The following is a 27,055-nucleotide window of genomic DNA, read 5'->3' on the forward strand; positions in this document are numbered from 1 at the left end:
TCATGTGGTGGAAGTTGAAAAGTGTCAGCCCCAGCTGCGGGCACCGCAAATGTCAACCACAGTCCACGGCATGACTGTGACTTGTCCTTCTCCTCCTTCCTCACAAGGACCCTCTTCTCCGGCCTCTAGTCCCGCCCCTTCGGCTGCCCCTTCCTCTAGTGATTCGGATCCTTGTCCTCCTCCATCTCCTTCTCCAGATTTCCATTCCATGTCCAGGCTGCAGTGCGATTCCGTGGGCTCCGCCTTTAACTGGTCCAGCAGATTATCCTGTAGGACCTCCGTTGCTCCTGCCCATGCCCCTGCCTCCTCCCCCGTCGTGTGGCAGGCCGCATACAACAACTATGCCGTCACGTAGTACTCCCTCTGCCGCTTCTGGCACTTCTCCCGGGCTATGTAGCACAGGGCGATCGTGATCAGGAGGGCGATGGTCACGCCCATCCCGATACTCACCCACATGATCTCCTCGTTGATGCCCACATAGGAGCGACCTTCAAAAAAAGGATATATTAATAAATGTAACTAAGGACTTGAACTTCCTGTGCTGGTGCTGTGGCACCTTTTATTCCTTCATTTAAATGTTATTTTTACCATTGTAATAGTGATTTGAGTAGCCGGCTTTGCCAGCCACTCGTCCTGCTGGCATTTTGTTGTTTCAATGAAGAGCAAACAACCCTGCACTACCAATAAATAAAAGAAATCGTCGTGTTTTTGGCTCGTTGGCCAGAAAAGTTTCGCTTCGCTGTCTCTAGTTGGCCTTGTTTAATTACAATTTATGGCTTGGCCGCATTCCGCATCCGTGGCCAAACCTTGACTTCCAAAAACAAAAACGCAGGAGCTAAAAATGTGAAAAAAATAAGCAATTAGTTAAGGTTTCATTTCATTTCAAATTTAAACTTAAAGCTATTGGCGGGCTTTTGTTTATTTTTGAACACTGCCAGCAAGTGGCAAGCTTACCAACACTTATCGATAACTTGTTTTGGAGTGTAAACATTAGCTCTTTCGGCACTTTTGATTTAGTTTAAATTGTGTTTATTTTGGTTAAGTTAGTAAAATTAAAGCTAGTGCAATATGGAGAAGGTGGCGATAGCTGGTCAAGAGAATGAGGAGCTGGTCAAAAATACCGAGGACAAAGCTGAGGAGCCAGAAACTCCGGTTAAGAAAAGAAAACTTGAAGAAGAGCACCTGGAAGAGGAAGAAAAGCCGGCTGTGGAGATGAGCCCCAAGAGGCAGGATGGGAAAGCCTGTGGGTTGGAGCACGAGAAGTGCAGTGACGCCAGCACCTGTAGATGCCGTGAGTATTTTTTTTTTTTTTTTAAATTGAAATCATAAAAATTAGTCACGCTCTCTTCTCTCGCGTTCTGTTCGTTTCTTATCAGTCACAGTTACAGTTATGTTGTGTTCTCAAAGAGAGAGTCTGATAAGGGTTTCAAATATATTCTATTATTAAGTTTTTATTTTTAAAAAAGGTTTAACTTTATATATATTTATACCTTAAATATATAATTTAAGCTCTCCCTTTAATTTTCATGCAAAGATTTAAGCTAAAAAACCAATTTTTTAATGAAAACTTTGATATAAAAGTATCTATAATCCCCCAACCCTAGCTATAACTCTTACTCTCCCTATAAAATTCTCCATGCCCTGCCTATTCGAAAAAAATAAAATTCAATATCCTCTTCGCAACACCCCCTTTTCTAAGCCCCTTCCGCTGATAAGGATAAATGCCTTTTTGGTTTAATTTTGGAAACCCGAAAAGTGTCCATCAAGAACCGTTTAAAGGCTAACCACCCCCCTTCCCAAAGTCCACGTCCATGGACGAGGACAATGCCTAACCGCAGGACTTGGCTCATTCGTATGCAGTGGCCGGTTGCTGGCCGGAATCTATATCCTAGATGCTGGCAGGCAGGCGTGATAGATTAAAGCCACGCCCAGTTGTAAATTGCATGAAAGGCCACGCCCCCTTGTGCACCCCCCCACCCCCTGTTAGCTCAACAGTTGCAGAAAGTTTTTGGCCAAAAAACACTTGAAAAATAGTTGAGAGAAAGCGAGAGTGGTCTGAATAAATAGAAAGAATTTTATAAAATATAATATTTAACTTGCATTATTAGTTAACATTTTAAATGTGTGAGGTGGTTTTAGGTATTTTTTGTTTGTCTTCTGTGGAGGTCCTAGATTCCTCCCTCGTGGCAGGACTTAAAATGGCTCTTTTTAGTGGAACTGAAGCCACAACAGGAAACGTGTGTCCATTTTCTATTGCTGCTGCACGACCACAAACTGCAGTGGCAATGGAGAACTGCAACAGCTATCTGAATGTCCACCGTTTGGGGCTTTCCTCTAACGCTCCACAAATGCCTCTCCTGCAGAAGCTCCTCTTCAGGACTGGAAACACGTTCTCGAATTGGCGAACAAGTCAAGAAACATTTGTTTCCCCATCTTCCTGTGGGTGGAGAGAGGAGGCCTTGAACCGCCCGAATGGGTAATGAAAATTAAGGGCCCAGTCATTATTTAAGCGGGAATTAAGAGGAGGTTGCAGTGGCAGTGGCAGTGGCAGATAATGGAGGTTGTTAGTGTCCTGCAAGGCCAAGACTGAGCTGGAAAATGGCACTATTTTGTTAAGAAACTTAAACTTTCAGTCAAGTAGGCTGTGGTGGGGCAGAGGCCTCGGCAAGTAGGCTGCGAAATGGGAAACTTCAAACTGCCGGCCCACCTAAGGCAGAATCCTAGATAGGAACCTCATTCCCAAGCAGACGACAAACCCCACTGGTCGTACAATATATTTAGAAAACTAACAAAAAAAGACTACAGAATAAAGAATATAAACACTAGAGGAGGAAAAATGATCTAAAGTACTGCTAGAAAGCGCAAAACACAGCACACAGCGGAGCACCCACCACCAGCACCACCCACCACCCACCACCCACCACCACCTTGTTGAGAAGCTGTAAGTGAAGGGTTTGAAGTGAAAAGTAATACTAACTTATATTTAGAAAACTGTATCACAGAGTCGAAAACTACTGGAACAAATAGACGGATCAAACTGGAGTGGTCAGCAATGAAAACGAGGACCTGCCCCAAGGACTCCCCACAAACCAGACACTCGAAGACGCCGCACATACGAGATCTTGTATGACACCAGGTGCAAGTTAATGTAAAATCGAGTATTGCGGCAAAATAAACCCAAAAAAAACAATGAAACACATAAAAAGTGGTTCAAGTGTGGGGATAAAGGAAGGGATGTCCCCTATAGAAGCCCCTCCCGACAGACCTTAATCGCAGCTGTGGGTGGATGGGTGGATTGGAAAAATTCTGCTTGGTTGAGCGGAAAAAGGAGCGGAAAGGCTGAAATCTGGTTGCAGATAGACACGAGTGGCAATTGACTGCACTTGATGTTTTGACTACACTGCGGGAAAAGGGGGTTGTCTAGTCAAAATAGTAATAGTAATAGAATAGTAATAGACTAGAATCAAAGTACTCTGACATAAAAAGCTATCATTGGCATGATTTTTCTGGCTTTAGTTGTAAGAATTATTCTTTGTTGAATGCATTTTGCAAATGTGCGGCCTCTGGTGGGATTTCTGCCCGATTAGCCGGCGCTATGATAAGTTTTCTGCACTTCCTCCGCGTCGCTCATTGCGAACTGCACGCGCGACCAGTCCACATCCGCCTCGACTCGACTCGTAAAAAAATGCATGGACTACGGCGATTCTACATTACTCCCTCACTCGCAGCCCAACTGGAAGCGGAGCCCATCAAGGACAACCGCCAGCTGTGGGAGTTCCAGGTGCGGAGTCGGGACATCGACTGGCGGCACTACGTCCAGCCCCTGGACGCATCTGTCCGCTCCGAGGCGGTCTACCTCGATCGCCAGGTGGACTTTGTGGGCAGCCACCGCCGGAGGGTCAACGAGGAGAACCGCAGGGAGCTGCTCGTCTGCCACGACATGATGGGCAACTACCTGGAGGATCGGCAAGTTGAGGGCATCCCGGAGAAACTTAAAACTAATTAAACCAATTCCCACAGACACTTCCACAGCTCCGAGAAGTTCGACGACTATCGCTTCCTGCACTGGTCGGCCGTGGACTACTTCTGTTACTTCAGCCACGAGTACGTGACCATTCCGCCCTGCGGATGGATAAACGCCGGCCACCGCCACGGCGTTCCGGTCCTGGGCACGTTCATTGTGGAGGCCGCCGGCCGACTGGACGAGGTCCTGGCCACCCGCACCAGTGCGGACCGTACGGTGGAGGCTCTGACGCGGCTGTGCCAGCACTTTGGCTTCGAGGGCTGGCTGGTGAACGTGGAGGTGGAGGTCCCAGCGACCAACATGGCGAATCTGTAGTGGGTATCATCCAAGCAAGGACATAAGAGAGCTCCAAGTGTTATCCTTTTTCTTTTCGCCTCCACCCTCCCAGTTACTTTCTGCGGCAACTGACCGACGTCACGGAGTCCCGAGTGCCGCATGGACGTGTCTTCTGGTACGACAGTGTCTTGGAGGACGGAAAACTGCAGTGGCAGAACGAACTGAATGCCCGGAACGCGGAGTTCTTCCGGCGCAGCCATGCCACGCTGATCAACTACGCCTGGGACGAGGGCCATCTGCGGCGGAGTGCCCAGCAGGCGGAGCGGGAGAAGGCGTCGCTGAAGCGCATCTTCATGGGACTGGACGTGTTCGGGAGGAGTCGCAAGGGCGGATTCCAGAGCCTGGAGAGCATGAGGCTCATTGCCGAGGGCGGCTTCTCGGCGGGAATCTTTGCGCCGGCCTGGTCCTTCGAGACTCTGAACCGCTTCGGCTACAACATCAAGAGCGCCCAGGGCGACGACCAGGTGAACGACGCCTTTCTGGCGAGGAACGAGGCGTGGTGGGCGAGGATCTGGCCCACCCTGGCCACCCACTCGTACAGGTCGCTGCCCTTCTACACGGACTTCTGTGTGGGCTCCGGCAAGGCCACCTTCGAGCGCGGCGTCCAGGCGGCCCGGAACAGCGCCTTCTTCAACCTCAACCGCCAGTCCCTGCAGCCGTCGGTGCCGCTGGACCGGAACGCGGTGCACAACTTCGCGACGGCCTACTCCGGCGGCAGCTGCCTGACCGTGATCAACTACGAGAGGGCCTTCCGGCTGTTCGTGACGGACTTTGAACTCCTCCGGGGCGTGCTGCTCCTGGCCTACGCCTTCAAGAACCAGGGCGGGGAGGCGGATTTGGATGTCGTGGCGCGGGTGACTCCGTGGCAGGCGAACAGCCAGGACGACCAGTTCCTGGACGTATTCTGCGGCGACTATCCCGGCGGTCCGGTGGTGACTTCGCGACGCTGCTACCTCTGTCCCCTGGAGGACCGACTGCCGCTGAAGCAGCACCTTCAACTGCCCCAGAATCCCCGGGCCGTGGGCGGCGGCTGGCAGGTGCGCTACTACCTGGCCAAGTTCGACGGGCCGGTGAGGGTGCAGGACATCGGAATAAAGAGCCAACGGCGCCAGGACTCGAAGGCGGACACCCATCTGGGCGCCATTTATGTGAATGAGTTCTCCATCGAAGCCTATGCCGCCGTGCAGTCCTCCTCGAAGCTGGATGTGCCAGTGTATGCTGAAAACTTTTGGAAGGACCCCTAGATATCCTTTCTCTTTCCCTTTTTTTATCCTTTTTTTTGTTAATTTAAATATACCTGCGCTTCCTGTGCAATTCCGTGTAAACTTCCTCTGTAGACAGTCATTTGTAAAGGATTCTGCCTTTTATTTGCTCAGTGACTTTTCGTCCTGGCAAGGGGCCCTGAGCCTGCAATGGCTCTCAAACTGTGACTGGCAGGCTTCAAAACTGTCCTGCAAAACTGTGCTAATTTTTTTGTGAAACTCTTTTCGAAAACCATTTAAAGTTTTAAACTTAAAGTTCTTGTATTTATTTTTGCTCTGCTTGTAAATAGTTTTTTAATTGCTGTTCTATTTTTTTTAATAAATAAAAGCTTTATAATTACAAAAGCTTAGTCTGTTTTTAATCAACTCTCGTGTGAGTGCGGCGGCCCGGCTATGTATTTTCAGATAATTAAGTCTAATTAGTCAACTGAGCTCCGCAAAACACAATCACCATAAGCCCTGTGGCACTAAAAATGTAATTAGCAGCAGTTTGTCCTTTCAGTTTATGTTTGTTTTAAGCGAAATATTTAAAACAGTAATTATTTTAGCATTTATTCACGGTTTTTTTGTAGTTTTTTTTTGTAGCCTTAGGATGAGTTACTTTTTGACATTTTTAATGCGGATTTTCGCAGACACTTTTTTGTGTTGACATCATTTCTGTTTGCATGACAGCATCTGCAGGCTGTGCACCTCCTGCTGCTGCTGCTGCTGCTGCTGCTGCTGCTGCTGCTGCTGCTGCTGCTGCTGCTGCTCCTGCTCCTGCCACGCCCCCTTTTGTTAGACTGTTTTATGGCATTTTTATTTGTTTAGTTCTTAGCCTCTTCTGTTTGACTTTGTCTCTGGCTGTGACTTTGACTTTGGCCTTTCTCTTCAGCTTGACTGCATTTTGCATTTTGAAACTGTATGCTTTTGGGGGGCGCTGGAGCGGAAGTACTGAAAAAAAGAAGGCGTGGCTTCTTTCCGGCTTTTCATTAAGCTTTCCACTACCAACATTATCCGTTTTCCACTGTCTCCCACGCCCCAAAAAAAAAGAACAATTCCTGTCAGATTCGTCGCAGATTTATGCGCCCATGTGGCAATTAGCCACGCCCTCCTCCAACCCTCCCCATCCGATCGCCCATTGGGTCGCCCATTCAGATAAAACCCCGCCACTGACCGCATTTCAAAGTGATTAACGTCATCAGCTGAAATGCATTGATTTCCACTGACCCCAGTCCACTTGATTCCATTCGGGGTCGGTCGGATAGCTCCTATGGATGGATAAAAAATGGGGGAAAAAATAGAGCAAGGCTAGGGTATACTTATAAGTATACTTGGATAAAAAATTATACAAACTTATTAATGATATTTTACATAAATAGAAAATTAAACAGAGTATGTTCTTCTATTTCCAAGAATCTAATTTGGAATATCTAGGATCTATTTTGGAATAATTTCTTATAGAGCTACTTTATAAGACAAAAAATATAAAAAATATTATTTAAAAAGAGTCCTACAACTTCTTTATTATCTCCCCTAGCCTAAATTTTAAACATAATTCCAACTCCACCCTTTAACAGACAATTAAAAATTCTAATTCCAAGTATCTATTAATACATTTTGGATTAATTTCTTATAGAGCCACTTTATAGCTAAAAAATAATATTTAAAAATAGTACTGGTTCCTCCTTATTATCTCCCCTACCCTAAATTATAATCAAAATTCCAACTCCACCTTTGAAACCCCACCCACCAAGTCCTGAATAAAAGTTCATAAAAATCTCATAGTTTAAGGGCCCATGGTTAGGGGGTAATTTTTAACAATTTATTGCAACACAAAACCAGAAACCCAGGGATCAGGAAAAAGGGCAGAATCCGTGCAACAAGCAGCAGCCACATAAAGCTTTTGGGCCTGACCTAGATACCAATTTTTGGTCCGGGCCGGGCTGGGCCAGGTGAGAGATGGCCGGGACGAGGGCTTTAATGCACAATTTCAGCATGGATTTTATGCATTTAAATGGAAAATGAAAAATGTAAATGGAAATTGAAATTGAATATGCCAGGAGGTCCTAGGTCGCTGGACCAGTCAGATGTAAATGTATCTGTATCTGGCAGCTATTGTAGCTCGAGAGCGTAATTCGAGGTAGCCGGAACACGAAATTGTGTAAATATTTAAAGAGTCTTTATGATCCTTTGCCTCCAGAGTGTTTTTTATTGTGAATTAATGATTGAATCGGGCATTGGATGGCCAGGATCTGGCCTATCCGCTGGGAAAAATCAAAGCAAGAGCCCCGAGTCCTCCCCCAGGAGCACTTAATGCTATTTAGCGCATCCGCTTCCGGTAGGCCATAGACGCCACAGACGCCATAGCGACTGCTGCTCCACTCGGAACGAAATCAAATAAAAATCAAGTGCCTGGCGTGCAGTTTTTAATTACCATCTCATATGTGGCCCAGCATCCTTTTAGCCTCTTCGTCTCTTAGCCTCCTGCATTGTGTTTTTTTTCGCCGATTCCCTGCGAGAGGCCTTGCGAGTGAGGAGTGAGGGAGTGCCGCCACCCAGACTAATGTGGCAACACCCAGACACTACATACACTAATGAGTTCTCTGGCTGGGTGCGTGCGGCATCAGCATAAATTAAGGCCCACTGGCGGGTTAGGGGCAGGGCAGAGCGGGGCGTGGCTTTAATTACGCCCAGTGACCTGCCACAGAGGGCGGAATGAAACCGCAGCAAAACCAAATCAAGCCAGAGGGAACCATGTCATAGCTCGGCTACCAAACCCATCAAATACCAATAATTTTAGTTACTGTGGAAGCAGATCCGATCAGCAGATCCGACTGACAGATACCCTATAAGCCAACGCTTATATCTGCTAAAAATTAAATAGAATTTTGTATTTTTTCGGCCAAAAAGGCCAACCAATTTGTCACATTTTACAAAATATAATAAAATCAAGCACTTTATGTCTTATGTCCCACAAACCATCCCTTTTGATGCAAATTTTCTAACCACAACGAGCTCAACAATGCGAGCACGAATTTGCTTTTGGTTTTTGGTTAATAGCTTTCAATTTGGCCACAATTCGGGCCGTCAGGACACCATTTGGGCCATCATTTGGTGTTCGGCCTCTCCAGCTCATTCTGGCATATTCAACCCATTCAGTTGCCAGTTTATTGACCAAAAATAAACATTACCTTCCCAGATTCCGCCTCAGATTCAGATTCATTTCAATCACTGATTTAGTAAAAGATTTTGGTTTCTGGATAAACACAAATTTATTGGGAAATTGTTGGAAAAAATGTGGATTTAAGACCAGTAGGATGCCTGCTCATTTTTCTTCCCATTCCCTGCAGTCAGTTTTTTTTTGCAGGCAACAGAGCGTCAAATCCTTGAGGCCTGAGTCCTTTTTCCTTCGGCTGCGTGCATGTGTGTTGGGTCTCGCGGCGCCTCATAACTTTTCCACATGGCCAGCAGCAGTAAAAGCCACAAAAAGCCAAAAAAAAAAGTAAACAGCCAGGCAACAAAACAGCACGAGTCCAACAAATAATTTGGCTCTGGGTTTTCTTTCTTTCATTATTGTATTTTTTTTGTACTGCGGAAAAGTGTGGAAAAATTGTGAAAATTTGAGATACCCAGTACTTCCCAAAACATTATTTCTAAAATGCCTACCTAACATACTTCAGTCTGTTTCTTAGTCATAAAGAATAGTTTTTTAAAAACTAATTCAGTTACTTTGTTCAATTGTTTGTTCTTCAAAGTACATATATACCCCCGTGATATCCTTTAACAGGATATGGAAAAGGATTTCGGGAAGATTTCCCATAACACTGGCTCTCATTTTTCTTGTTTGTCGTCGCCGTTTTGGCTAAACATTCATTATTTCACTTTCGGGTGTGACGTGTATCCGTCGCCATCTCCCCTCTGATCCTTTTCCCTTTCCGAATACCCGTTCATGTCCTTCCGGGCACATCCTGCCATCCATATAAGCCCGTATTGAACGGAAAATATATTGTTGTCTTTGAGAAATTGTTTGCATTTTGTGCATTCCCGGCAATCAGAGGAGTAAACAGTCAAAGGATTTGGGGGTTATTAGGAAGGGCAAACAGCTGTCTGGGGAATGCAACAGGGTCCTGGCAGGACGTCCTTCGCCAGACTAGGGGCTTGCGTTTGTAAAGTGCTTGTTATTCGAGGGCAGAGTTTAAATATGTTGGAGGTGGCAGGTGCAAGGTGGAAGGACTTTATCCATCAAGCTAACAGACATCTGACTTCTGTTGACTCATTTCCAGGATAATGATGGCCCTGCCAGTGACTCTCCAACTGCTCAATGCACTTGTCCTGCATCCTACATCCTAGATCCTACATCCGGCAAGCAGCTCAACGTCACTCAATAACATGTCATTTATCAGCCTGACAAAGAGTCTCAACGGCAATTGGGAGCCATCGTCCTCTCTGGCTCTTGGGCCCATCATTCTTCTTCATCTCCGGTAGTCCTTCCCCGGACACCCTTTCCCCTGCTCCCCCCTTCTCTGGTGTTTTAATTTTTAATGCCTTTTTTTGTCGGGCAACTGGATTACCGCCACCCGTCGTCCTAATGGCCTCATCAATTAATTTTACGATTTTAACTTGGCACTTTCGCTGTGATTTGCTGCCGCCTCCGTGGCACAGTTTTGGGGGCATTGTGACGTCAGTTGGCCGTGTCAGTTGCCGGGACTCGGTGTCCTTGTTGACGGGACTATAAAAAGAAAACATCACATCACAACCGCGCTGCGCCGCGCCGCGCCGCAAGTTTCTGTCAGCCCGAAAGTGACGCGAAGTTTCCTTCCCTTCTGCTTTCTTTTGAAGAGCAAACAACAACTGCATGGCAACAAAATGTTTTGCTTTCATTTGCAGGATAATAAGGAGATGGGGGAAAATTTAATATTCCTCCGAAAGGATAAACTCTCGTTAGGGACTCGCTTTTTATTCGACTTTAATTGGAAGAGTTGTCAACTTCGCCAGTTTTTCGTTCAGTGCACGAGTTGTAAGTTTGTTTATTATAATAGTTTTCTTGTTTACGAGCCGCACGCACATTTTCATAATAGAAAAACCCCAGCTGCTCCCGCCAGCTTCCAGCCAGGACCTCCCGAATTTGCCGAGACGGAAACTGTAACTGAAACTGAAACTGAAACTGAGTGGTGGATGGAGGCCATAAATAAGCGCTTACAGCGTCAGCCACAGTCCCCGAAATGTCTGCTCCTGTCTGGCCTATCTGCCTATATCCTTTTGTGTCCTCTCGCCTTGTTGCCCCCATCCTTCGAGTATATCTTGGCAGAGGTTGCGACGTGACGGTGTCCTCCATCCTCAGCGCCAGCGACATATGCAAAGGCCGCATAAATCAAAAAGTATCCTCCTCCAGCCCAGGACACAGGACACAGGATGCTGGTTGCTGGGAAATCAAAGCCACTGACACTGACTAACTGTCAGGACGAAGGCGGACCAGCCACTTGGCAGGCAACTGTTCCGGACAAGGTCAAAGGCTGTCGGCTGTCAGCCAAACGCAAAATGGCTGAAAAAAAAGGCGGAAGGGTGGACACGGAAGCGGAAGTCAACCGTCCTAGGTGAAGGTCACGGCCGACCGGAAGACGCTGGAACAGGTGCATCGAATCCCCCTAATTCCCGGTCCAAACTTCCGCCGGGAAACGTCCTCCAAAGTCCTTCAGAATCCATTTTCAATGCGAAGGTAAACTTTTAATAACTTGCAATGAGTTTGAGGGAATAGTTTGGGTTTTCCTCAGAAATCTATTTATGGAAGAGGCAGCGGAGGAGCTGAAAGCCTGGCTGGGAGGAGAATAAATGTTTTCAATTTCCTGATATAATTCATGTCCTTGGCCAGGCGAAATCCTTGTTATTCTTATCGGGAAATGGCTTGACAAATCAATTGTGAGAGAAGCGGGTAGAGACCTGTCGGTTGACTGGCTCCTTGATGTCCTGGTCCTCCAGCTCCGCCCACTTGCGGACAAGATTGACGCTGATTCCCTCAGCGGTTTCTGGGCCATTTAATGCAATTAGGCATTCTGCTGATATGATACACGTGCGTGCCGTGTATCCTGGAATCGAACCGAACACCTTTGCCGACACCTGCCAATCACCTGCCAAATGGGCCCGCAGATCGCAAAACTCAGCCCGCAGGTAATTGTGGCTCTGAGTGACACTGCGGGGGTGTCCATTGAATTATTTTCCTCCAACTACATGGAGAATGCAGTTCTCCCTTCCAGCCACCACTGGGGGGGGCGGACTTGCACTTCACTTTCAATTAAAATTCCCTCCCCGAAAAGTAGGCTACACCAAAAATGAATGTTATTTTCCGGAATACGGCCCCGAAATGAAACAAAAGTTTTAAGTGACATTTGCCAGTTCGGTGGTTCGTTGGTTCGTTGGTTCGGTCTACCTTCTCCCCTCCCTCTAGGTTCTATCTTTGGCAACTTTTTGGCAAAAGTTCCGGCCTTGGAACTTGCGGAGCGAACCTCGCAACCGACCCAGCAGCCGGTAAATGCGCCGAGAATTGCCGAAGAACAGAGCGCGCAGTTCCTTCCAGAGTATCCTTGCAGGATCGAAAATTTAGCATTGTGCTTTAATTAACTTTGCCAAGTTGGAGAGACTATGGTGGTGGGTGTGTCAGTGTGTGCTTGGCATATCCTGGGCCAGGACTTTATGAGAAAAGCGCATTTGCCAAGTCCTATTTGAATCTTTTTGGCGAGGGATGCCAGAGATTGAAACGACAGCAAGGAGGGTGCTGTCCTTGATGGGTTTCCAGTTAGTAACTCTCACTAAGCAAACAGCCTGACTACTCCTGGCTAGTAGCTCCCACTAAACCAGCAATCTGACTATAAAATAGTTGCCAAAATGTAATTACATTTGTTTTCAATCAAAACAAACGCAAACAAAGTCTGCCACAAGGCAGCATGGGGTTATTGGAAATTTGTAATTATATTTATGGGCCATGTCGGGCCATGTTAGCCATGTCGGGCCATGCTGGCCATGTTATGATAGCTGGGCCATAACTTTCCAACTGGAACAACGGCGGGGGGCAGGAGCAGCCCGAAGGATAACAGCCAGGGAACAGACAAGGGAGAGCGAAAATTAATTAGACAAATCCAGTAATGAATGTGGCAGGCAGTAAGCTGTTGCAGTTGCAAGTTGGCCAAGTTTTTGGCAACAAACTGGGACTAAACTGGGAGTGGCCAGCAGAGCACTCTAGAGACCCAAACTAATGTCAAATGTCATGGCAGGACTGTAAGTGAATTATGCGCCGTTCCAGAAGACGAATTATGAATCTTAAATGGCCCAAAGATTATGTTTAAGAGCTTCGCCATTTTTTATTGCCATTTGCAAGTCACTTTCCTCAAGCTCCGACCGTTTAAAGTTTCGAACAAATGCCATTCCTCTCCTTCACTTTCAGCTGGGCGACATTCCTTTGAATTAATGCCCAACCGACTCCCGACCGACTGCGGACTGCGGACGGCGGACGGCGGAGCATATCCTGTGAGCCAGCTTGAGTAATGAACTCTGCCGGGCGAGTCCTTTCAGAGCCACTAAACAAACCCCCGAAAGACACTCGACAAACAATTAGCAGCCAAATGAATTGTAAAACTTGCCAGCAAGTGGAAAGGACACAGGAGGAGCAGCAGGCGAGAAGCTTTTTCTGACACTCTCAGATTTGCCAAGTCAGGACGAAGAAAATACTTGTACATAGTTCTGAGGCACCTCCGCCACCTCCACCCAAGGTAAGTGCCACATTTCTTTATCCTTTTGGGGTTTTTTGCATGCGAGAGAGAGCGAGAGTCCTTTGCCAGTTGTCGGGGAATAGTCTGGGGATCTGTAATCCTAAGGACTCTTAGGGTTAAACAAATCCTTTCGCAAGTACTTACATGGAAGCAGTATCTTTAAATTGGAATCTAAATTATTTGTCACTTTGATTTGCCACCAGGACTGGAGCAGAGCAAGGACTATTAGTTCCAAGGACATAATATATAGTAGTATATAGTCTTCTGAACTCTTTCCGAGTGGATACCCCTAGAAAGGGTATGACATGCCATCATCTTCGCCCCCAAACTGAGCCAAAAAGTTCAAAAGGACTCTCGACTGAAACGGTATGAATCCTTGGGCAAACAGCAGCATGCAGGCGTAACAAGCCAGGATATCCAGCCAAGGATAAAGACATAGATTACGCACCAGCCGAGAGGACATAAGCGAGGGAGATGCGATGGCAGAGAAATAGAGACATTTTGACCCAATTGCAGATAATATAGCCAAACATTTAGAACGAGTTTAAGGAGGCGGGTGGTGGCCTGGTGGCCTGGTGGCCTGGGAGCCTGGGAGTCCTTTCTCCGAAAGCCATAAAAGCAAGTGAGACAAAGTGAAAACAGCTCGAGACGCCACGAGATTTGATTTTCCATATTGAAGGCTTTGACCCTGGCCAGGACATGCTACACTATATATGTCCTTTATGCACAGACATGTTTCTGGTTTTATTCTCAAAGTGGATGAGTGTCTGGCTAATTAAAGCACAAATCAGGCCGAGAAAGTTTAATTGCCAATCATACTTATTCCTTAAGACAGTTATGACGGTTGTGGGCCTCCAAGTTCCTACTTAATGGCCACCTTTTGGCCAAATCCTGTCCTGCCATTTCCCATCTTATTGCTCTCCTCTCTTATTTATTTCCCAACTAGCTGTTTTTGTGACGAAATTATGGCAACGTTCTCGCTGTAATCCCCCCCAGTTGAAAGTCCTTTCTCCTTGGGATTCTCCCAGGGATTTGCGAAAAAGAGAGAGACACTTTCCACTGGCTTTCAGATTTAACTATTATTTTTATTGTGGCTGCCTCTGCTTTGCTGTTGCCTGACTAACGACGTCTCAAGTGCTAACAAAGCTGTCTAGGACTCGCAGGACCTCCGGCAGAAGCCTTCATTGTCACTTTTTCCATTTCCCTTTCACGGGCACCCAAAGAAATAAATATTTAAAGTGATATACAGTAGGGGGCGCCCACAGAGCACATTACAGACGGACTGAAACCCATAAACCCCAAAAAGCTTACCAGCCTTTCCAGAATGATGCCGGAATTTCGCTCAGTGTGTGTGAGGCATCTCTGGTCCTCCTTCCCACATCTCGTCAAGCTGTTTACATTGTTTTGTTTTGCATTATCTGCAGGTTTCTGCCCAGATGCCTCCGAATGCACGACTCTCGAGCCCAGTCCCAGTCCCAGCCCCAGTTCCAGACCCATTATGCCCCACGCTCGCGCCACCCGCTTGTGTGGTATGTGGCATCCTATTATTATTATTTTTGTTGCAAGTGTTTACAAAGCGAAAAAGTTTGCCGGGCGAAATAAATTGGGGCTCGATAATAGAAACATTGAAAATGTATAGAAAGTAGGGGGGTAATAGCAGGGGGGCGATGGAAAAACACGTGTCGAATCGCAAACTGTGAAAGTTCAAAGCCCGATATCCTCCTCCCTCCTCTGAAAAAAAAATACAAGAATCCTTGACAACCCGAAACACAGGACGCCTAGATAAAAAGAAAAGCGATGAAAAGTTTCCCAAGCCAAGTCGGGCCGGTTGGTCCAAAGTTTTCTTTACGCAATCATCATAAATTAACGACTTTCAACAAGTGGCAACTGTGTGGAAATTGTTGGAAAATATGAGGGGAGAACCGAGTGGTTGCCTTCAAAGAGGTGCAAACTTTTCATCCTTTTTTTTTTTTCCCTTTTGCTCCTCAGCCACACATCCTTGCGACGGGGCATTAATATCCCAATCGATTCAGTTTCCAATTATGGATTTTTACAGAATTTCGCAAAGTCCTCGAAGTCCAGAAGGGATCATGAAAGTAATACCTTCTCTAAGACACACATTCTAGGGGCTTCATGTTGGAAAATCAGTGTCCTTTAATGTTGATTTTAATCGCAGCTCTCTGGCTTTCGATAGGCAGGACTACGACAGCATGTCCTGGCGGCAGGAGGACAACCAAATTATGTTCATGCATATTTAAAATACTTAATGAATTTCATAAAAGCCGACGTTGTCTGTTCGTGTTTTGATGGGTGGCTTGGGGAGCTTGGGGAGGGGCTTGTCCTGGGGAGGATGTCCTGGAACAAGGACACTGTGCGCCTGTTGCTAGTGCAGTGGTGTAGTGGTGCAGATGGTGCAGAGCTGTTTGGCATAATTGAGGAACCATGTACACTCCACTCTGTCGAGTGGAAGCAATTCGCGTGGAAGTGCCACAATCACTATGTTGCCATCCTCCGCCCAGGCTGATTTGGAAACAATCCACGAAATGGCAGACAATTAAAGGCGAGGTAGGGGGAAAGTGCAGTCTAATTTGGCGAATGGGGGAGACGCCAAGGATCTTTTTGGGGGCAAAGTTTTTCCCGCGGCGGATGGCCGGCCGCGCAATTAAAGCCTTCAAGCCCGCGAAGAGCCCGCGAAAACTAAAAACGTGACCCGCTTTTAAAATATTCACGCAAAGGCCACTAAACCGGACTGGCGAGATGCCACATTAAATTTCAGTTTTTCAGCCAGAAAACTACGCGAAATAAAGGAATATCAGGCGTTCCAGTTGAGTCTGCCGTGGCATGGGAAAAATGCGACATTTAACCGTGAAAAACGACTGCCATGAGCGGGGGCTGGGTCTGGGTCTGGGTCTGGGTCTGGGGCAACGACAATGAAAAGCGCAGAGTCAAGCCGCATGGCTGGGAAAATTCCGGATTCCTGTGGCAGACTGAGCGGGCCTTTCTTCTCTCTAGACGGAATGGAAGCCAACTACTGGGATAGCTACTGGCTTCTCGAATGGGGAATGACTTGCTTCGCGGAAACTTCAATCAACTGGAGATTTCCCGACCAAACTTTCCACTGACTGACAATTGCGACCACTGGGAGCTAACGAACATTACTAAGGCATTTCTCTATGCTAGTTTCCATGTAGATTGTGGTGAGCAGCCACCAAGGAGCCGCAAATAAACCCCAAAAATGCAAACCAATCAGGCGCCAGAGTCTGTAAATTTTTACCAAAAATTCCAGTTCATTTTTAGGAGTCTATGGGGGAGCCTTCTAAGAGCTCCTTAAAGACCTCATCCTTTAGGTTTCTATTGCCTTTATGAATCCCCCGCCCATAAAGCCAAGCAATTAATGCGCTTATTTTGTGAACTTTTTCCACCAAATTGGACATCTGCCCTTTAGTTTTTATTTGTCCCAAGAGCACTGGAGGGATAAAAATGCGTCCTAAAACACGATCCACACAAAATCGTAATAAATCGAAAGCTATGCAATCTAAACTGTCATTTCAGGGCAACCTTGGTGCGTTATTTTTCTTATTTCGTATTTTTGTTCTGACAACTTTCTCGGTTCTGGGTTCTGTGTTCTGAGTTCTGAGTTCTATGTTCAGTGTTGTCTTTGGTGGCTGCCATAAAAATGTAAAACGAGGGAGCAACTGCCTCGCTGGCGGGCAATAAATCTAACGATAATTTGATACGCAGCGTTTTACGAGCACCCCCCCCTTCTGTACTCTCTTGGCCGTTCATGGGTTAATGCCCCGCTTACTGGGCAGGACAGGGCAGGGCAGGGCAGCTTGGCGACGAGAGGAGCCTTAAGCCCGGAGCTCAAGCTAAGCCAATTAAATTAGACGGCAAACTGTTACTGTTAACTGTTGCATATCTTCAGGGGCTTCTCTGGGGAATCCCAGAGTCCAACATGGGTTAATCGGGTGGGCCAGTGGCCAGTGGCCAGTGGATGGGGCGAGGGCAGGGGAAGGGTTGCATTTACGAGGCAATTCCTAGACTCCGAATGTCTGGTGGTTTTTTCTTTTTTCGAGTCGAGTCGTCGAGTGTCGAGTGTTTAATGGGGCGGCCCTTAAAGTCTGTAATTAATTTTGAGTGTGTGCTTTTAAAAATGATTGTAAAAACATAATTACGATTACAAATTAAAGGCAGTAATTGTCCTGAACTCCCTTTTAATCTCTTATTGAACACAGGCTTTCCATATCCTTCCATAACACCTTGAACTTTTGGATTTCCATTCTATAGATAGTTATTCTTTAAATACTTTCCCTCCTTACTTCCTGAAGAACTCTACCCTACTTAAATTTAAAATACAAAATTATGCACACATGAGCATTAAATTAAGGACGAGATCTGCTGGGATTTCATCGGGCGTTGGCCATTTGCAGATGATTTCATTTCGTTCCATTGCAGTTTCAATTATGCATGCGTTCTGCTCACAGGCCGACAGGTGGCGCTCTCATGAATTTTTCATCATTTTTTCCAGGGGATCCTTACCCCCCCTCCCTCCTCTCCTCTGCCCCCTTGCCTTGGCTTCTAATTTCCCACAACACAATACACACATAGGAGCGGAACACGGATGATTGGTTCGGCATTATGCAGCTCTCGCATTTTAGCATTTTCGCATTTTAGAGCTGAAGCCAATCAGTCAGGACTCAGGACGCAGCAGCTCATAGAAGGACTCGAAACTGGGGACCCAGGGGAGGGAATATTCATTGCACCGTCAGCTGGCTGCAAATTGCACCTCGGCAGCTCGACAGCAGGACAGGGACTGGGACAGGTGAGGGAGGACTGATTGCCCGCCCGAATGTCCTGACAATTGCGAGCGAAAATATGAAAAGCGGCAGCGATGCGGCACAAATATTAAGTATACGCCACGTGCACGTACGCGGCAAGTTTTCGAAAGTAAGATGACAAATCGGATAACTCATGTTCAATATTATTCAGGAAGAGAAAGTGGCAATTTGCACATATTAAGTATACGACACGTTGTCACAAGTAACAAATTAAAGAGCTCTATTATAGTGCTTTTTTTGAGATGAAATTCAAATTGTTCTCGCCCATAAAAATGTAACTTTTTGCACTCGTGAGCTGGACTAAACCGAGACTATTCCCACGATTATCAGCCATTTGCCAGCCATTCCGCACATGATGATAAAAATCCACAAAACTGAATCTGAAACTGAGACAAGGATAAGAGCAGGGACAGAAGGACAAAGGCAAACAAAAACTAAACAGAAACCAAATAACCCAATGGAATAACAAAACGTACTAGGGCTAAGGCAAGTGGAAAACAGACTCGAGGGCCTCATAAAAATGCCATATATGCGGGAGTGGAAATCTCTGTCTCTTTCAGGACATTCCCCCCCCCCCCTCACCGCCATACTAAAGGCCCAATCCTCCCGGCCCATCCACCACAAACTGCAATAAGTTTCTTCGACCGGAGCAAATAGAAAGTAATGAAATGAAAGATTCATGTTAATGGCTTTCAGCGAGTGGAAGGCTACAAGACACATACTAGGCCTTAGCCAGGACTCAGGACTCAGTTTAGTATGCAAAGTGTTTTGGCCGCAAACGGGGGAAGGAGGGGGAATGGAAGGTGGAGTTCGAGGACGAAAGCAACAGACCATCGCTCGGATCTTTCGGATACTTGACACTTGGCCATAAATAATAAATTGGCCCAAGATTAGGGGCCCAGAATCGCTCACCTCTTCTCGGCTTCTGGGGCAGAGGCAACGCCTTTTCCTTTTAGCGCACTTTTCGAAATCAAATCGCCAACGGAAAGTTCGCCTTTCGCACTTTGCACTCGCGCACTTGCACAACGGGGCGTATGCGTGTTTTTCGTGTCGAAGCCTTTTCGCCTTTGCCTGCTGCCACAAAATGCTGCGACCTGCGACCTGCGACCTGCGACCTGCCACAAGGCGACACAAAAGCAGACTGATTCCGAGACTCCGGTTTACGGACTACGGGACACTTTCCGGCCCTACCGCCAGATGCTGCACGAAGTCCATGGCCATCCCGATCGTCTTTCGGGCCACCAGCCGAACGAGCACAGTCGCGGCCGGTTAAGGAAAATTGCGATTTTCAGCCAGTGGCTTCCACTAGCGGCCAGGCTGGCTAGCTGCCGGGCCGTGCCGGCAACCCAATTAGACACCTAAAATTTTCCGCAATTAAAGGATTAAACCAACACCAATTGAAGCCATCGAGTGGCTTTTTTCTCTCTTATTTCTGGGTTTCATTAGGAGGCTCTCGAGTAAGTTTGTTTATTCAAAAATATGACTTTAAGGGCACAGCTTACAACCGAGTTCAAGGGTTAGTTTGTTGGTTTAGTTTAGTTTACGAAGAGGGGTTTTAAATAAAGAGTTTTGTAGTAAGTATTGGATGCTGATTAATTGGCATTTCTTTAATTTTTTTAATAAGTTTTTAAGCATTAAGTTTTAAGCTATAATTTGTTATTTGTATTTCCAGTTAATGCCCCTAAGAAATAGGAAGAGCATATAACATTTAAAAATCAACATTTTCTAAAGCCCAAACATAACACATTTATGTCTTTTGGAGTGCCCACTGTAGGTCGGCATGAACTTTGTGGCTTTTTTGTGACTTTTTTGGCGTCAAGTCAACTCCTGAGAACACCTGTCTCTGCTGGAGTCCGGCTAATTAGTCCAGAGTATGTCCGTTTTCGGTGGCACCTACCTTCCTGCCGCCGGGGAGGTCTGACCACTTAACCACTTTTCGCCCCGGTGCCCAGTTTCCCGCTTTCCTTTCTGTCCCCCACTTTTCCCGTCTGCGAGGCAATGTGTGGAAAATGTTATCGGTTGACACAAAGTCAACGTTCAGGGCCAGGTGAACTCAATTTGCACCTGCCTGTGCCTGAGCTTTTGCCTGGGCCTTAGCCTGAGATGTGTATATATGCTTGTAGATATTTGTGTGTTTTTGAGTGCTCGCTCCTTGATTTGGAGTGTTGTTTATGCATGCAACAGGGCGTATGAGTGCTGTCTAATTGGCTCGAGGTGCTAGAATATCTAATGCCGTTCCATTACAGTTTCCCATCCCATCCCATCCCACTTGTTGAAAAAGTTTCTGAGAGCTAATAGAATAAAGAGTTTCAATATAGTATTTATGTAGTGGTATTTAGTATTTATATATATTATTAATAAATACTATATTATAATTATAATATATTATATATAGTATTATAAATACTATATATAGTATTTATGTATTTATAGAACTAAATTCTATAAATAGGCTATAAATGTATGGATAGTTCGATTTTTGTAAGTTGAAATCCGTGTAAATTATAGTTTAATTTATTTTATGTTCTCAGCTATTCATAAGGATCGTATATATTTTAAATGATATATAGCCTGATGGTCTGAAATGAGATATTCCACGGTATTACCTCAAATTAAGCAAAACCATTTTTATCTATTAATCTTTATTATAATAATCATAAAATTAAGAATTCTTTCAGTGATAGATTTCAGTACAGTGACTCCCAAACTAGCTATTGGGGAGGAACAAATTTAACTAATTTTATTACATTTAAAATGGAAAATTAACCAACAACCTTGACTTTTAGTTCGTTTATTAACATAATTTAACTTCCAAAATCCCTAAACTTACTTTAAATGCAAAAAAGAATACAAATTTAAAACAAAAGCCACTCTTACAGTTGTAGATCCAAGACAACAGTTTGACACTCACTGCGGCTACATCTAATTGAAATGCAATGGATTACTTGCTTTTGCTCGCTTGGCCTTTGCCTTTGTTTTTTACATTTATTTTTTATTTGCTTGCTTTTTGCTGTTGTTTGTCTTCCGTTGCCGTTTTGTGCGACACTTGGAGCTTGTTGCTCTATTGCCAAAAACGATACGGCTATCAGGCCCAGGCCACAGCAAAAAATTTAATTGGCGACTACCCATAGACCCCGGCCCGGCCCCTGCCACCCCTACCCCTATGCCACTGTCCGAAATTCCCATCTCACTTTTTTCCGAGTAACTTTCTTTCCGCAAAAAAAGAAAAAAAAAAAAAAAAAAGAAGACACCCACACTCCGGTTGGCATACAAATGAAGAGTAATGGTCGGACCCCCACTGCTTACTCACGCCCCTGGTGCTCCAGTGAGCTCCATTAATTGAATTCGCAGTGTGCGCTTATGCAAAGCCAAAGTTAAAGCCCGATTCCGAGCCAAAGCCAAAGCCAAGCCACAAAAAAAAAAAGACATTTGCGGCTGATGTGAAAAATAAAAGCAATTAAAAATTATAAATAAATATTGTAATAATTGTCGTATAATCGCTGCCGAAAATGGCAGCGAAGTAGAGGTGGAGGAAGAGGGCTCGAAAACAAAAAACATAATTAAATAATTTCGGACAAGCCGGTCGGTCGGTCGGTCGGTCGGTCGGCGGCATTAAGTGTTATATAATATTGCCCGATTATGTGAGTTATTGTTTCCACGGCCTTTAGCCGACAGCCGACTGCAGTTTTTTGTCATTTTGTTTTGGCCATTGGCTCTTAATTGCACCTTTCTTTTGGCCCGGTTTTGGGGTCTTCGGTTAATTCCCTCGCCCGCTTTAATAATTTAGCCGTTGCAACATTTTGGCCCAAAAACAAATCCTAAACGGTGTGAAAACTCAACACTTTTCTCTCAAAGTGCGAACGTGGGAGAAATTTATATCTTTGTCTTTTGACCGTTTTCCTTTTGTTGTTAACAAAAAAATTTACATTTCTTGTTATCTGCCTAATGTTTGATCTAATTTTTTAAATTGCTTAATACTAAGCTAAGAAATCACGTAACTTTTATTATTTTTGGTCCATAGTCTGGGGTAAAAGATTCTCTTTGTACCTATAAAAATATCTCTAACTATATTATTGGATTAATAAACTCTTTTTGGACTCGTAAAAATATTAATTTTTTCTTCCATCACACAGGCCTTTCATTGGAAATCCATTCAAAAATTATCCAAGTATCGTACGTGAAATTGTTTCTGCAAGCGTATTGGCCAAAATTATCGTCTGACAAATTATCTGCAAAGTCCTGATAATGTCCTGGACAAGCGGCTTGAATATGGGAGGAGTGGGAACACTCCTGCCGCAGGTGAAGCCCTGGCAGCGCTTCGACTGGAAGTCCTGCCTTAGGTCGAGGATCCTACGCGACTGGGGCTGCTACTACATACGGCGGTCGCTCAACCAGTTGGCCTTGGAGACCCTGAAGCGGGCAGAGGAGGCCTGCAAGGTGCCGGATAACCAGGAGTCCTGCATTTTGACCCGACAATCGGCGACACATCCAACAGCGAAACGTATGCGGAGGCAATGCATGGATCGGGATCGTCTAATCTGCTCCAACGACTATAAGACCCTCTACCACCGCATTCGCTGCCATCGCACGATGGCCAATCCGGATATGGCCTTGGAGGACGCCCAACGGGCCCAACGAGCCGTTCCTGTTACAATGGAGAAATTGGGAATGAATGGAGTAGTGGGGGTCGCGGAAATTGTGCACGAAAAGTGCAACGCTCTATTAGATGCGAACGAGTTCGAGAGGTGTCTGACCACAGTGTTCGATGAAGGAAGAGCTTTCCATAGCAAAAATGCCGTGCGAAAGTTTCAAAAAATGCAAGATCACGTAATTTGAATTCTCTTTCTTAATCTAATTTACCTAAGTTGTCCTTTTTAATTAAGCTCATGGGCATTTTCGATAACACCGTTGGAGATTCCCTGACTCCGTTTTTGATTCGAAACATGGCTGCCCTTGAGGCTGTGATTCAACAGCGAAATGAGGCCGCTGCCTACATTCCCCGTCCCCTCTGGAAGATCCGACAGGATCAGCATGAGTGCGATGTCCAAAGTATCCAGGAGAAGAAGAGTGTTTATCTGACGCCACTGGAACGTGCTCGGCGGAAGAACAGCGAGCGCTTCTACACATACAACTATATGCGCCGGAACGCCGTAGATGTAAATCTTCTGCGGGAGCTGCGCACCAACGAGAACTTTCTCAATCCGCTGATGGGCTCAAGCACTCCGTATCTTCGCCAATTAAATAGAGATCAGTTCGACACCATCCGCAGGTTTATGGTAATTAAGCAAATTAGTTAAGTAATCTTTATCTGGTAGTTAAGTAGTATTAAGTCTCTACACAACTAGTTTTTTATATGCTAGTAATTCTGTTATATAATTAACACACTCCCACACACACACCTTTTTTATATATATCTATATTTATTTTTATTGTTTAAGTATTTCAAAATATGTCTACAAAATCAATTTTAAAACACTCTTTTTTTCTGATATTTCTTCTAAAAGGTTATTTAATGTGTTTTACTCAGGGGGGAACCATGGAACAGCATCATTAGTTTTTCGATATCGAACAACTCATTTCCGACCCGATTTTCGAAAAAATGGAAATGGGTTACATCACGCTTTTTTCCGATTTTTGCTGAAAATTTTGTTGTCCGATTTTGGCGATCTTTGGATGCATTTCGACTAATTGTGAGGCGCTGATTCCGAAAATGTACGGCGTTGCCAGATCGGGATACAAACGGCCGAGATATGCGCTCTAGAAAGCGCATTTCTGGCCCGATCTGGCAACGCTGTGCATTTTCGGAATCAGGGATCCAATGCCCATGGAACTGCATCATTAGTTTTTCGATATCGAACATGACGCTTTTTTCCGATTTTTGCTGAAAATTTTGTTGTCCGATTTCGGCGATCTTTGGATGCATTTCGACTAATTGTAAGGCGCTGATTCCGAAAATGTACGGCGTTGCAAGATCGGGGTACAAACGGCCGAGATATACGCTCTAGAAAGCGCATTTCTGGCCCGATCTGGCAACGCTGTGCATTTTCGGAATCAGGGATCCAATGCCCATGGAACAGCATCATTAGTTTTTCGATATCGAACAACTCATTTCCGACCCGATTTTCGAAAAAATGGAAAGGGGTTACATCACGCTTTTTTCCGATTTTTGCTGAAAATTTTGTTGTCCGATTTTGGCGATCTTTGGATGCATTTCGACTAATTGTAAGGCGCTGATTCCGAAAATGTACGGCGTTGCAAGATCGGGGTACAAACGGCCGAGATATACGCTCTAGAAAGCGCATTTCTGGCCCGATCTGGCAACGCTGTCCATTTTCGGAATCAGGGATCCGATGTCCATGGAACTGCATCATTAGTTTTTCGATATCGAACATGACGCTTTTTTCCGATTTTTGCTGAAAATTTTGTTGTCCGATTTTGGCGATCTTTGGATGCATTTCGACTAATTGTGAGGCGCTGATTCCGAAAATGTGCGGCGTTGCCAGATCGGGCCACAAATGGCTGAGATATTCGCTCTAAAAACTCCATTTCTGGCCCGATCTGGCAACGCTGTGCATTTTCGGAATGCCGAAAATGTTTCGTGTTTTCAAACAGTATTATACCTGTTTCATAAAACAGATTCCTTTGAAACATTTTATTTTAAGCTTCATATTTTTACAGGATGGTAAGCCATAACTTCTAAACTGTTCCAAGGACCTTAAGTTGCATGGGTCACGATGGTTTTCTGTGGCTTTTGCGACGACACAACGATAACTAACTGAATATCTTCCTTGGGGGGGTAGGCGATGATCGGACCGTTAATCTGCTTCAAGTGGTGTGACGGGTTCGTCTTTAACCCATTACCCTGGGGAGTCAAAACCATATTAGCTTAAGAAAATATTTTCGTTGTTAGAGATATTTACTCACCCGAAAAGAAATGGCTAAAACATCTCCAACTTCTATGGTGGTTGCTTCAGTTTCATGCCGTCATGGACCACCTTCACCCCAACAGGTCCTCCAGCGGTAATTTTGTGTTGTTTTTATAATTCTCCAGAAAGATTGAACGGGAAGTTGGATTTTTTTTGCTTTTCACACCTTCAGCCTGAGAGTTTCCATCTGTAATCTGTTAGGAAGCAAAGGACAAGCGCTGGAAGTACAAAAATAACCATTAGTACGTTTTTAGTTATAATGATAATTAATTTAATAATTAAAAGTAAGGTTTTTGGAGCTGTAGATCACAGTAGTTGTGAAAAGGCTTTCTGGGCAATTTCCAGTGGGTAAATATCTCTAACAGAGAAAAAAAAATGTTGTCTTTAGCTAATTATGGATTTTACTCTACAGGTGAACGAGATTCACCCGAATCCAGCGCATTTATTAAAGTAAATCAACGCTCTGTAGTCGAACTGTAGTTCGTACACAACACAAGGAGCCATCGAAAAGCCATCGGGACTTATGCCGCATGAGGCCCTCGGAACAGTATTTTCAGAATCCCAACAACATATAGTCTATAAGTTATAAGTCTGTAAAAGAAAGAATATTCATAATATATGTATCATCCTTAAGTATCCTTAATTTCTTTCTGTTTCTGCCACGCCTTTAGAAAATGCTGCACGCTCGCGATCCGCTGTACAACCGACCGGCTTGCGGGGAGATTGGGGAACGGACCCAGAGCCGGCGACGGGAGGCCAACCTATTCCACGTGGAGTACCAGACACGGCGGGACTGCTTTCGGATGCTGAACGAGGTGAAAGCGCTGTGGCGGGCGGGCAATGTGGACAAGATATCGGACTATGTGGAGCACATTGTGGCCAAGAATGTTGAAGTGAAGACCTATCGCACCCTGCCCTGGAAGTGGGAGTTCCTGAACGAGGTCTACAACCTGGTGGCACTGACCTATTGCGAGCGATGCACCGTTCCGCGCCATGTGGACTTTATGCAGCAAAGTAATCGTTTACTTCTGTATCTTATACCGCCGGAGAAAGTCAAGGACATAACGTACCGATTTGGGGGCACCAACATGTATGTGGAGATGCATCGCGAGGAGCAGCAACACAACCGGATTAAGTGAGTGACTGTTGCGGTTATTTCTGCTTCTTGAGCAGTAACACCTCTGAGTGATAAATCGCAGCAATAAACTGGAGCATCTGGAGGATCGGCTGCGTTACTCCCCCTACGCGATAGAGCGCTCCTATTTGTTCTTCGAGGTGGCCAAGTGTCACTTCAAGGAGTCCCGCTTCGACAAGTGTCTGGTGATGGCGCGTCGCGCTTTTGACGGTGGCATACTTTTCTTGATGTTTTTTTTACCACAAAAAAAAGTAACAAATTTAAACAATCCACAGAGGCGCGCTCCTGCAAAAGCTTAGTCTGGCGTTTCAACAGCATTTTCCTGGCCTGCCAGGTCCATGCAGTCCTCAGCCGGTACGAGCGGTTGAGGGAGACACTGGCCAAGGCCAATAAGTTGGCCATTTCCCTGAGGGCTCCCCGGCTGCAGGCCTACCTCTCGATCTGCATAACCCTGAACGACTACGACATGGCCCTGAGGAAGCTGCGGCATTCGGACGCCTCCCTGCGAAAGAGTCGGAAGAGGAATACTATCGACGGCAGGACTAATCCTTCGACGCCCGTTTCAAGGAACGTCAGTTCTGAGAGTATTGACGAGCCTTACTCATCCGCTTAGCCAATGGTTCTTGGCTCCTTTCCATTTCCTTGCCAGAAGGAAATGGAAAGGAGTCAAGGACCCTAAGTGAGCGGAAATAAGTGAGTCTTTTAGAGTATTACCTTTTGACTAGAAATTGGAATAAATTATATGTCCCAGAGGCATGCCCCAAACCGACAATTGACTTTTTACGACTTGCA

At 45.5% G+C, this 27,055-nt stretch overlaps 2 protein-coding genes and 1 long non-coding RNA gene across 7 annotated transcripts; 1 reads left to right on the forward strand and 2 right to left on the reverse strand.

The window, feature by feature from the left end:
• Positions 1–323: 323 nt before the first annotated feature.
• LOC6505271 lies at positions 324–19,360 on the reverse strand. The gene is made up of 3 exons (XM_001965624.4): positions 19,115–19,360; positions 589–835; positions 324–488 (listed from the first exon to the last, which is right to left on the reverse strand). Exons 2-3 carry the CDS (start codon positions 641–643, stop codon positions 340–342), a joined length of 204 nt encoding a protein of 67 aa, XP_001965660.1. The 5' UTR covers positions 644–835; positions 19,115–19,360; the 3' UTR covers positions 324–339.
• Positions 936–27,039, forward strand: LOC6505002 (cytosolic endo-beta-N-acetylglucosaminidase). 5 transcript variants are annotated; one of them, XM_001965622.4, is made up of 7 exons: positions 1,157–1,291; positions 13,040–13,364; positions 22,336–23,029; positions 23,086–23,478; positions 25,800–26,263; positions 26,328–26,473; positions 26,539–27,039. In XM_001965622.4, exons 3-7 carry the CDS (start codon positions 22,448–22,450, stop codon positions 26,874–26,876), a joined length of 1,923 nt encoding a protein of 640 aa, XP_001965658.1. In that variant the 5' UTR covers positions 1,157–1,291; positions 13,040–13,364; positions 22,336–22,447; the 3' UTR covers positions 26,877–27,039. The 5 variants fall into 5 exon arrangements, with proteins under 5 accessions (XP_001965659.1, XP_001965658.1, XP_032307868.1 ...); XM_001965623.4 differs by lacking the exons at positions 13,040–13,364; positions 22,336–23,029; positions 23,086–23,478; ... (1 more) ...; positions 26,328–26,473; positions 26,539–27,039 and adding exons at positions 3,729–3,966; positions 4,021–4,338; positions 4,413–5,685 and having other exon boundaries at positions 936–1,291; XM_032451977.2 differs by lacking the exons at positions 1,157–1,291; positions 13,040–13,364; positions 22,336–23,029; ... (2 more) ...; positions 26,328–26,473; positions 26,539–27,039 and adding exons at positions 2,601–2,941; positions 2,988–3,966; positions 4,021–4,338; positions 4,413–5,685.
• On the reverse strand, positions 24,840–25,572 carry LOC123257689. Its single transcript, XR_006507793.1, has 2 exons — positions 25,127–25,572; positions 24,840–25,064 (listed from the first exon to the last, which is right to left on the reverse strand). It is a non-coding gene; the product is annotated as an uncharacterized LOC123257689 (long non-coding RNA).
• Positions 27,040–27,055: the final 16 nt, after the last annotated feature.

The sequence above is a fragment of the Drosophila ananassae genome, chromosome XR (genome assembly GCF_017639315.1).
Source record: "Drosophila ananassae strain 14024-0371.13 chromosome XR, ASM1763931v2, whole genome shotgun sequence".
NCBI lineage: Eukaryota > Metazoa > Arthropoda > Insecta > Diptera > Drosophilidae > Drosophila > Drosophila ananassae.

What these genes read in the sequence shown, in the direction of transcription:
- LOC6505271 (XM_001965624.4), bottom strand. Translation starts at nt 643, where the DNA reads ATGCCAGCAGGACGAGTGGCTGGCAAAGCCGGCTACTCAAATCACTAT. An exon ending in CTCAAATCACTATTACAATG is followed by an intron (nt 489 to 588) that starts GTAAAAATAACA and finishes CTTTTTTTGAAG; the next exon opens with GTCGCTCCTATGTGGGCATC.
- LOC6505002 (XM_001965623.4), top strand. Translation starts at nt 1,069, where the DNA reads ATGGAGAAGGTGGCGATAGCTGGTCAAGAGAATGAGGAGCTGGTCAAA. An exon ending in CGCCAGCACCTGTAGATGCC is followed by an intron (nt 1,292 to 3,728) that starts GTGAGTATTTTT and finishes CCTCACTCGCAG; the next exon opens with CCCAACTGGAAGCGGAGCCC. An exon ending in ACCAACATGGCGAATCTGTA is followed by an intron (nt 4,339 to 4,412) that starts GTGGGTATCATC and finishes CCACCCTCCCAG; the next exon opens with TTACTTTCTGCGGCAACTGA.